The following is a 12,248-nucleotide window of genomic DNA, read 5'->3' on the forward strand; positions in this document are numbered from 1 at the left end:
ATTAGCCAGACTCATCAAGAAAAAAAGGGAGAAGACTCAAATCAATAGAATTAGAAATGAAAACGGGGACGTAAAAACTGACACTGCAGAAATACAAAGGATCATGAGAGATTACTATAAGCAACTATATGCCAATAAAATGGACAACCTGGAAGAAATGGACAAATTCTTAGAAATGCACAACCTGCCAAGACTGAACCAGGAAGAAATAGAAAATATGAAGAGACCAATCACAAGCACTGAAATTGAAACTGTGATTAAAAATCTTCCAACAGGGCTTCCCTGGTGGCGCAGTGGTTGAGAGTCTGCCTGCCAATGCAGGTGACACGGGTTCGTGCCCCGGTCCAGGAAGATCCCACGTGCCATGGAGTGGCTAGGCCCGTGAGCCATGGCCGCTGAGCCTGCGCGTCCGGAGCCTGTGGTCCGCAATGGGAGAGGCCACAACAGTGAGAGGCCCGCGTACCGTAAAAAAAAAAAAAAAAAAAATCTTCCAACAAACAAAAGCCCAGGACCAGATGGCTTCACAGGCGAATTCTATCAAACATTTAGAGAAGAGATAACACCTATCCTTCTCAAACTCTTCCAAAATATAGCAGAGGGAGGAACACTCCCAAACTCATTCTATGAGGCCACCATCACCCTGATACCAAAACCAGACAAAGATGTCACAAAGGAAGAAAACTACAGGCCAATATCACTGATGAACATAGATGCAAAAATCCTCCACAAAATACTAGCAAACTGAATGCAACAGCACATTAAAAGGATCATACACCATGATCAAGTGGGGTTTATCCTAGGAATGCGAGGATTCTTCAATATACGCAAATCAATCAATGTGATACACCATATTAACAAATTGAAGGAGAAAAACTATATGATCATCTCAATAGATGGAGAGAAAGCTTTCGACAAAATTCAACACCGATTTATGATAAAAACCCTGCAGAAAGTAGGCATAGAGGGAACTTTCCTCAACATAATAAAGGCCATATATGACAAACCCACAGCCAACATCACCCTCAATGGTGAAAAACTGGAACTATTTCTACAATTACTTTAAAAGCAGCTTAAAATCATTCATTAGATAGCTGTTACAGTTGAAGCTGGGACTCAGTAGAAGGTACCAAGGGAAGGTATTCATTTTCATGTTCAGAAAGCATTACTCATTCCTACTGTGAAGAAGAATCCAGTTTGCATGCAATAAATTAATAATTAAATGATCATTTTGTTAGAAAAATAATTACCTGTGAGACACCCAGCTTTTTACAAGCATCAAGAAAATTTTCTACATTTCTTCGACATTTTGCCATGCTAAGTTTAGGCTGTAAAGTAAGAAAAAAAGGTATATTTTCAGGTATATTTATACAAAATTAATAAAAACTGAAAATTAAATTTATTGAAGTATATTATTTAAAGATTGTTTCAAGAAGCTCTATCTTCCTTTAGAGAACTAACAAATTGCAGACAAAACTTACCACTGCTGGTGATGGCACATGAATACTAGCTACAGAGCGTGGCCTTATGTGATTGGCTAAATGGCAAAGAACAACCCCATCCATCAGTGCAGCTCCAATGTCATCAGGCAAAATTACTTTTAACCTGGATTCGAGATTCTACAAAAGAAACGGGTATAAATCACAGATATTCTATCTAAACATATATGTTATATATTTATGCAACTAATCATTATATAATCTAAAATTTTAAAGAGTACTGAAAATAAAATATACCTTGTTAATTTTCCACATTAAACCCATTTCTATAAAGGAGACCTGAAAGGTCAATATGACTTACATTGCGAAGTTGTCGTATTTGCTCTCGTTCTTCCCGTAGATGTTCCATCTTTCTTCTCATTGTAAAACCTGGATCTGCTGCCCCATATTCCTGACGAGATGAGCGGCTAAAAGCTATAAAACAGAAATTTCCTAGCTTATTACAAAGCTAACAGGAAGGATCAACCATCGGTGGGGAAAGAGACATGATAAAAAGAACCAGAACAAAATGACATAAAACACTATTATTATTAACAAATTCTAAATATTTTTTACAGAATATAACTGAAATCTGCTTATTTGCATAATTGAAAGTAACAGGGAAGACAAGTGTAACAATTTCTACCACCTATACATGTTCTTACTTAAACATATATTATTAGAAACTTATGATCCAGGTTAAGAATTATTACTGAACACAAATCAGCCTTTATTATCTTTAAAGAAAAAGGAAATTATTCTTGAAGGTCAATACAGTTATTCACGAATAAAAACTATAATTCAATACCTTGCCAAGTAACATGGATCCATTTTCTTTTGGGCTTGCCAAATGCGAAAAGATCCCTTTTTAAAACCACAATATAATGGAGTGCTATAATTTCAAACAGTGTTTGGTCTGCTGGCAGAGTGGTCATTCTAATAGCAGTCACAGTAGAGTAGAAATAAGACTGCAGTATATCTAAGGCAAAAAGCTGAGGTTTCAGGAGCTTGAAAGTAAAGAGGAAGAAAGAAATGGGGAATGGGAATTGGAAAGACAAATAAGGTTAAGAGAAAATTACTTTTAGGAGAGGGGAAAGAATCTATGTGTACTTAAAACTATGGAATCAATCCCATTTAAGCTGAGAAACTCGTTTCATATATAGCCAATAAATTTTATTTGCAGAATATATATTTACCTGATCTAGGCTTCAAGCCAAAGGGACCATGTGAAAAAGCATCAGTTCTATCATAATCCTAAAAACAAAAAACAAATAAAACCTCTTTTCTTTCAAAATAATCAAGGTAGTTATTCATATCCATTCCAATTTTGAGAAGTATTTTTTTCCATGATTAGTGTAGTAGAGAAAGGTAAACTGCATTTCAATTCAAATTGATATATTTCACTTTTAAAAGGTCTATAAATATTTGCTAATTGACTTCTCCCTCATAGTATAAGGAAAATGAAAATTATTGAAGCATATAAAATAGATATTTTTTGAATGAAGAACCAGATTAAAGTCTCCCCCAAAATGAAAAAAAGCTTCAATGAAAAGATAAGTGAAATTAGTAAAACTTACTCAGTACCTACTATGGACTTGACCCTTAGTGGATAATCTGAGGCAAATATACACATTCATACTAATAGGGGCTGCAGAGTGATAGATAATAAAGTATTATTTCTTCTATCTGAATGCACATTGTTTCAAAGTGCTTTCACACAGTAGTGTGCTTTGGAAAGAACTGTGGTATATTTTAAAAATCTGAACTTAGAGTCAGAAAGTTTAGGCTAAGCCTTGAGCAAAACATTTAATTTCTCTGTAACTGTTCCTTCATCTTTAAAATGGGATGTTGTAAAGATTAAGTGAGATAACTAAAAGAAAACACTTTGTAAATTATAAGATGGAAAGATAATGTAATTTTAGCAGCATCTTATTTAATCTGTACAACAACTGAAGTAGCCAGAGTTTGGGCTTCAGTCACTTCTCTACCATTTATCGACTGGAGTCTTTAGGAAAAGTTATCAGTCTCTGCAGCTGTAAAATAATGAGGATACTACCCAGCTCATGGGACTGCTCTTAGGTTTAAATGTATAGGCAAGCACTTTGTTAATAGTAAAGCACTATATTAATTGTTTTTATCATTTTCCTTTCACAGATGAAACTAAAACAATCAGAATTCTGTTGACTCTCTTAATTTTCTGATTAACATATGATAAGCAATTCAAGTTGAAAGTCAGTTGAGCTACTAAAATACATGCTCACCACCCTATCCCTCTACAAGCCTCAGTTTGTCTTGATTACTTTGGTTAAAGTGTTATGAATTTCCAGACAAAATTTTCACTTATCCAAATGTAAGGAAAAATGTATTATAAAAGCAATATAATTTATTTGAGAAAACTGGCACTGATACTCTCCCCATGAGCACAGATCATAAAATCATAAAGTACCTAGTTAAATAAGGCAGCACTTACATTTGTTATAACTGAAAGTAAAAAAAGGATTTACAAAAGCATGTGACAAAGACTAATTTTAGGATATCCTAATTTAAATTATTTTCTAAAAGAATGCAAACCATTTTCCTGCCATATAAATAATTTAGAAACATATTTATAAAATTAATGTCCACGTCCATTTAACAGTTTTATAATGCAACTCACCCAAAACAATAGACAAAGAATCCTGGCTTTTTAAAAAATTAACATCACCTATATAAGATGAAATACTGGCTAATTAACCAAAGTTATATGGTGAATTTGGATCATCCAAACGTTTAGACAAAGTTCTGAATTCACCAAATAAACACATAATCATCTATTTACTAATGCCAATACACTTTTAGAATACTAAAGTAATCTGAAGTAGAAGAGATACTGTTTAGAATTTTTTAAATTTCTCTCTTATTGTGAAGCAATAGGTTTAACTAAATTAGAAGAGTTAATCATTCAAACCACCAAAGTATTTGATTGAGATCTCAGAAACTCTAACTTTCATCTACCCCTTCTCCCCATGCTCCTCCTTAGGTCTAAGATACTAGGAAAGGTGTACCCTCCTGTCGATAGGAACAACCCACTACAGGGATGTTTCTCGTGGAAAAAGGAAGTTTTTCTTGCATTGCTTTCAGACCTAACTGGTTATGAGAAAAACCAAAGGCCATTGCACAATGCTGAAGTACTTTTTTCAAATTTAAAATCTGAAAGCTGTTCTTATCATTGATTTCAAAATATGGATGAATTATAAAACCTAAAAAAATGTATAAAGTGAATTATTTTCTGTGATCTATAGGCATTTTTCAATAACTAATTTAAGTGATATTGATTACGAATATTTGTTCAAAAATATAGTGTTCTTAGAATTTTTTATAGGCTAGGTTTGTATAAATTAACCTACTATGGATTTTTAAATATGGGTGAATAAATTACACTTAAAAAAAAGAAAGATGAGGTTAGAGAGAAGAGACAAAGAAACCTATGTAAACACATTTAAAAACAGAACTTGTACCTCAGATGATACTGGAGATTGTGGTGACATATTAGCATTATCACTGTCTTGCTAAAATATAAAAACAAGAAGATGAAAGATGAAATTAAAATATGAATGATGATTTAGACATATAAAAGGAAAACTGAAAATTTTTTGATTAACTACTAAAGGAAGAATCTGGAAAATGCCATCTACCACCTTGCCAAAGTGTGGTCTGTGGACCAGTAGCATCAGCATCCTCTGGGAGCTTGTTAGAAATGCAGAATCCCAGGCCCCACCCAAGACCTACTGAATCAGAATCTGTATTTCAGGTGATTCATAAGCCCTTTAAAGTTTTAGAAGTAGTATCTACTTACATCAAATATTTTCTTATAAATATATTTCCTTTAAATATCACAAATGAAAAACCTTTCTATAGAAAATAGCCATGTGTTAAGATTAATTCCTGATGGGAAATGGCAACAATATGTTACAATCTGAGACAGGTACATGGAAGCATGCAAAAATTCCATCACGCCAAATAATAACATTTACCTGGAAAATTATGTGTATCTAACATAGGCTTAGAAATAATGACAAAGAATTAATTGAATTGCATAAAATACTACTAAATGGTCCATGTTTTTTCAATGATTACTACTAAACAAATACAAAATTCTTAACATTTAATCTTGAATATGCATACCACAGACGACATGTATTCATCATCAACAAATGATTACTATCTACTATATGTCAGACACTGGTGCTAGACACTGGGAACACTGAAATTTGGTAAAATATCATCCACTCAAGGATCTCTCAGTCTAGGGGGAAAACAGATTCATTTACATGGGTAGTACAACCTTCTCAGTATAAGGATAGAGCTATGCATGATATATTATGAGGCACAGATAAGGGGCACTTGGGGAAACAGTGGGGGTGGTGGATAAAATCAAGTTTCCTGAGAAACTAAAAAACTGAGTAGATGTTTAACAATATTCCAAGATGAGAGGACAACAAGGACAAAGGCACAGAAGTAATAACAGCCAGGACATGGAAGCAACCTAAATGTCCATTGACAGATGAATGGATAAAGAAGATGTGGCATATATATACAATGGAATATTACTCAGCCATAAAAAGAAATGAAATTGAGTTATCTGTACTGAGGTGGATGGACCTAGAGTCTGTCATACAGAGTGAAGTAAGTCAGAAAGAGAAAGACAAATACCATATGCTAACACATATATATGGAATATAAGAAAAAAAATGTCATGAGGAACACTCTTGCACTGTTGGTGCGAATGTATATTGATACAGCCACTGTGGAGAACAGTATGGAGGTTCCTTAAAAAACTACACATAGAACTACCATATGACCCAGCAATCCCACTACTGGGCATATACCCTGAGAAAACCATAATTCAAAAATCATATGTACCCCAATGTTCATTGCAGCACTATTTACAATAGCCCAGAGATGGAAACAACCTAAGTGTCCATCATCAGATGAATGGATAAAGAAGATGTGACACATATATACAATGGAATATTACTCAGCCATAAAAAGAAACGAAATTGAGATATTTGTAGTGAGGTGGATGGACCTAGAATCTGTCATACAGAGTGAAGTAAGTCAGAAAGAGAAAAACAAATGCCGTATGTTAACACGTATATATGGAATAAAAAAAAATGTTTCTTTAGAACCTAGAGGCAGGACAGGAATAAAGATGCAGACGTAGAGAATGGACTTGAGGACATAGGGAAGGGGAAGGGGAGGCTGGGATGAAGTGAGAGAGTAGCACTGACATATATACACTACCAAATGTAAAATGGATAGCTAGTGAGAAGCTGCTGTACAGCACAGGGAGATCAGCTTGGTGCTTTGTGCCCACCTAGAGGGGTGGGATAGGGAGGGTGGGAGGGAGGCCCAAGAGGGAGGGGATATGGGGATATATGTATATGTATAGCTGATTCACTTTGTTGTACAGCAGAAATTAACACAACATTGTAAAGCAATTATACTCCAATAAAAATGTTTTAAAAAAAGCAATAAATGTAAGGATGAGTGCAGAAAACCTTGTAATTCCACATTTTTGGACAGTATGGTGAAAGGAAGGCAAATTGTGAGTTGAGGCTGATGTGGTAAGCAGGAGCTTAATGAAGAAGGACCTTGAATTTACCTTCTAAGTGATGAGGAGACAGTGAAGGTTTCTAAGCAAGGGAATGGCCTGATCATATTTGTGTTCTTTGAAACAGTCATTTGCAGCAGAGAGGTGAATGGACTGGAGAGAGGGAGAAGATCAAGGATGCTATTGCAGTAATACAGGCAAGAAATGAGGAGGGCCTGTGCCAGAGCAGAAATGCAGGTGGGGAATGTATTCAGAATATTTCTGTATCAAAAAAAAAAGGTTTTGGTAACTGATTAGATATTGAAGCAGGCAGGATCAAAGTGGATATAATATATAAAGGGACAGGGAAAATATCCAAGCTGAACTTCTAGCTCAGGTACAACAAACGTTTTTTTGGTGATTCCATTTCCTAAAATTAAAGGAGTTTTCAGAAACCCTGCCAAGTATCCAACATCAAATGAATTACCAATCCTTCCAAACAAAAATACACAAAGCTTAAGTATTCATGGTGATGAGACTGTATCATTTCAAAAATGCCAGGCTGCTGTACAGCTTAAAATGATGAGGTAGAAAAATTTATAGTAATGCACAAACGGTAGAAATCTGATTTTAAGTGTTGAAATAGTATACAGAGCTGTGAAAAGAGATTAACAAATTCCAAAGGAAAAATCTCAATTGACCACCAGGTTGATTTAAGAAGATAAAATATAGGAAAATGTAAAAATTTTAAATTAATTAGTTTCAAGATGAATGTTAATAAAATTCTAAAGCTGAACTACAAAGGACAGATGGAAATTACATGATTAAATTAATAATTGTCTAACAATGCTCAGTTTTTATTATTGGAAAAAACTTGTGCATTAAATCAATAACAAACTGAAAGATGAATTATATTTTACTCTGATTGAGCCAACTACATGTGAAAGTAAATATTTTAAACAATTGCTAATATTACCCTGTTTTCTCACCTCATCGTTTTCATTGCCACTTGAACTCTTCCTTGATGATTTATACTGAAAAATATTTAAATCACATTATTTTATTTTTCCTTGAACAAATAAATTCTCTAACTAGTAAATTATATATGAGGTTTATTCACATTTTGGTACTTTTATTAAATTATCTAAATTATATATAAAATGTAAATTATATGTAAAGATAAATAAACTGTTTAATTACATAACCAGTTTAAACAGTCCTACTACTTACTAATAGCTAACACAAAACAGTACTTTCTATGTGCAAGGCATTGTTCTAAGTACATACATCAAGTAACATTTCCTTCCTAAACCAATCCATTTCCCATTCATTCAGGTTTGCTATCTGAGTGCTGTCTTAAATCCTCCTTTTTCTTAATCCACTATTTACAAAACATCAAGAAGTCAATTCTTTCTGTAATCTCTCTCAGACTTACTTCTTCTGAATTCTCTCAAATATTATTCTATTCTAGGCCCCACTATCTCACGCCTAGCCTATAATCTCACCAGTCAAAAATGTCATCCATTTTTAAGAAACCTACTGATGTTAGGTTAAAAAAATACTATATTAAGTGGATATATTGACCATACAATAACAGTAACAGTGATAATAACACTTATACCAGTGCTTACTATACACCGCACACTGATTGAAGTGTGTTACATGTATGAACCCATTTAATATTCTTAACCCTGAGGTAAATAGTATTGGGTTGGCCAAAAGGTTCATTCAGTTTTTTCTGTAAGATGGCTCTAGCAGCACTTAGTTGTCTTTAACTTCATTCAAAACAGTTTTGTTAGATTGTATGTGACAGCTGTCATATCAGCTTGCATTTTAAAAAAGACTTATCAAAATTGGTAAATTTTTGTATAGCCATTTTAATATTAAAGATGAAACAGGGCTTCCCTGGTAGCACAGTGGTTGAGAGTCCGCCTGCCGATGCAGGGGACACGGGTTCGTGCCCTGGTCCGAGAAGATCCCACATGCCGCAGAGCGGCTGGGCCCGTGAGCCATGGCCGCCGAGCCTGTGCGTCTGGAGCCTGTGCTCCGCAACGGGAGAGGCTACAACAGTGAGAGGCCCGTATACCGCAAAAAAAAAAAAAAAAACAAAAAGATGGAACAAAAGAGCAACATTTTCAGCATATTATGCTTTGTTATTTCAAGAAAGGTAAAAACGCAACCAAAATGCATAAAAAGGTTTGTGCAGTGTATGGACAAGGTGCTGTGACTGATCGAACGTGTCAAAAGCGGTTTGCGAAGTTTTGTGCTGGAGATTTCTTGCTGGACTATGCTCCACAGTCGGGTAGGCCAATTGGAGTTGATAGCCATCAAATTGAGACATTAACCGAGAACACTCAACGTTATACCACGCAGGAGATAGCTGACATACTCAAAATATCCAAATCAAGTGTTGAAAATCATTTGCACCAACTTGGTTATGTTAATCGCTTTGATGTTTGGGTTCCACGTAAGTTAAGTGAAAAAAACCTTCTTGACCGTATTTCTGCAGGCGATTCTCTACTTAAACGTAACGAAAATGTTCTGTTTTTAAAACAAATTGTGACAGGAGATAAAAAGTGGATACTGTATAATAATGTGGAATGGAAGAGATCGTGGGGCAAGCAAAATGAAACACCACCAACCATGCCAAAGGCTGGTCTTCAACCAAAGAAGGTGATGTTGTGTATATGGTGGGACTGGAAGGGAGTCCTCTATTATGAGCTCCTTCCGGAAAACCAAACGATTAATTCCAACAAGTACTGCTCCCACTTAGACCAACTGAAAGCAGCACTCAATGAAAAGCGTCCAGAATTAGTCAACAGAAAACGCATAATCTTCCATCAGGATATCGCAAGACCCCATGTTTCTTTGATGACCAGGCGAAAACTGTTACAGCTTGGCTGGGAAGTTCTGATTCATCCGCCATATTCAGACATTGCACCTTTGGGTTTCCATTTATTTAGGTCTTTACAAAATTCTCTTAACGAAAAAAATTTCAAATCCCTGGAAAACTGTAAAAGGCACCTGGAACAGTTCTTTGCTCAAAAAGACAAAAAGTTCTGGGACGATGGAATTATGAAGTTGCCTGAAAAATTGGAAAAAGTAGTGGAACAAAAGAGTGAATATGTTGTTCAATAAAGTTCTTGGAGAAAATGAAAACTGTGTCTTTTTTTTAAAATTAAAAACCAAAGGCACTTTTCGGCCAACCCAGTATTATCTCCATTTTATACTAAGGCACAGAGGTAATATGCTTAATATCACAAATTCTAGAATGTAAAACAGTGCTTGTTTTTAGGAGCAGGAATCAAGGAAATACAGTTATGACAACCACTAAAGTTCTTCTGATTCCTCCTCGCCAGTAATTATCCTGCAAATCAGTGGCAGATTGACCTTTTCAAAATACTACGTGCAACTCATGACTCTTCTGTTGAAAAAACCTAACTTTCAGATTATGTCCAAATTTCTCTGCCTGGCATTCAAGGTTCTAGTTAATAGCCCCCTTTACTTACGCAGCATTATCTTCCATAACTCTTGGAAAAATAGATAACCTACCTGATAGCTCAACCACAAACTGGAGGATGAGGAGCATTAGGGATGACAAATACAAGACCTAAATTCCTCCACTGTCTCTCCTATGACTTATGACAACTATCACTAATCTACCAAGGTGCTCTTTACAGCTGATTCCAGACATAGCCTCAATATACTTTCAATCCAATGTTCCAGATAGCCACTGAATAGAGTTGACATGTGTGAATAAACCTATTTGCCATCCTTAGGCACAATGTCACTGACGACACTTGTTCTTGTTCTACTTCAACAAAAAAGTGACATTTAGACAGTTGGACACCAGGACCCCAAGATGGCATCAGGCATACTAGTGAAGGCGAAGAAACTCATGGATGTCAAAACAGGGGAGCTGCCCAAGCTTGATACTGATGCAGGATTTCACCCCTAAAGGCACTGCTGGAGAGCTTCAAAGAGGTTACTATGAGTATTACAAGTATTTCACTGGACTTTCCATGCTTATGTGCTTTTCAACTACTGCCTTTCTTACAAGGAACTCAAACATGAGCAGTTATGCAAGTACCACTGAAAAGGAGGACGCAGTCTGCATTCCTGACCATGACCTTCTTTGCCCAGCAGCCCTGATCTTTGCTGAGTCCTTTCATATCCTAATTGAGAATTAACATCTGAAAAAAGATGACTGGTAGGGACTTCCCTGGTGGTGCAGTGGTTAAGAATTCGCCTGCCAGTGCAGGGGACACGGGTTCGAGCCCTGGTCCGGGAAGATCCCACATGCCACGGAGCAACTAAGCCCGTGTGCCACAACCACTGAGCCTACACTCTAGAGCCCACGAGCCACAACTACTGAGCCCATGTGCCACAACTACTGAAGCCCAGGCACCAATAGCTCATGTTCTGCAATGAGAAGCCACCTCAGTGAGTAGCCCCCACTCGCCACAACTAGAGAAAGCCCGTGCATAGCAACGAAGACCCAACACAGCCAAAAATAAATAAATAAAATAAATTAATTTATTTAAAAAAAAGATGACTGGTAGAAAAACAAAAAAACAAAAGAATGACATTTTAGTGAATAATAAGCTAATATTTATTAGTGTATACTCTGTGGCAAGTGCTGTTCTAAGCACTTTATATTATTAAATAATTCAGTAGTTATAATAATCCTATGAAGGAAGATACTATTAGAGTCATCTGAAGATAAAAAAAAAAATAATAAGCTCAGCAAGATTAGATAATTTGCCAAAGTCACTCAGTTAGTAGATATCTAAGTAAGGACTGGAACCAAAGTGGTTTGATTTCTGAGGTCAAAGCTCTTAACTACTATGCTATACTCTCATCCCTAAATCTTAAATGATTAGTAGGGATTTTTCAGGAATAAAAGAATGGGCATGCTCAGAAGAAGGAAAGCACAAAGGAATAAAAAAGCTCAGCCTATGTAAAAAAGAGTAGCTAGTAATGAGTGAATTGTGGCAGGTAATAAAACTTAAAGATGTAGGTAAGGATGGCCGTGAAGTTTTTTAAAAGTCCAAATTTTATGTAAGTTATAATGGGGAGCCCATAAAGAATTTTAAGCCAGGGATTTCTCTAAGGACTGTGAAACTAGAGAAAGGGGGACCATTAAGAAGTTATTACAAATGCCCAGACAAGAAAGAATGAGGGTTCCAACAAAAGCAAGG

The 12,248-nt window shown here is 35.7% G+C and overlaps 1 protein-coding gene across 4 annotated transcripts in view; it reads right to left on the reverse strand.

The window, feature by feature from the left end:
- The window catches only part of LRCH2 (leucine rich repeats and calponin homology domain containing 2), a 102,963-nt gene that overhangs the window by 19,110 nt on the left and 71,605 nt on the right, over positions 1 to 12,248 (reverse strand). For 3 of the 4 annotated variants that reach the window (XM_079909656.1, XM_079909654.1, XM_079909657.1), the window contains 6 exons: positions 8,037 to 8,081; positions 4,973 to 5,023; positions 2,672 to 2,729; positions 1,798 to 1,910; positions 1,479 to 1,616; positions 1,248 to 1,325 (listed from right to left, as the gene is read on the reverse strand). In XM_079909656.1, the coding sequence (XP_079765782.1) occupies positions 1,248 to 1,325; positions 1,479 to 1,616; positions 1,798 to 1,910; positions 2,672 to 2,729; positions 4,973 to 5,023; positions 8,037 to 8,081 (483 nt within the window). Of the gene's footprint in view, positions 1 to 1,247; positions 1,326 to 1,478; positions 1,617 to 1,797; positions 1,911 to 2,671; positions 2,730 to 4,972; positions 5,024 to 8,036; positions 8,082 to 12,248 lie in introns of those variants that run through there. The other variant, XM_079909655.1, reaches the window with a different exon arrangement.

The sequence above is a fragment of the Stenella coeruleoalba genome (assembly GCF_951394435.1).
Source record: "Stenella coeruleoalba genome assembly, chromosome: X".
Classification (NCBI taxonomy): Eukaryota; Metazoa; Chordata; class Mammalia; order Artiodactyla; family Delphinidae; genus Stenella; species Stenella coeruleoalba.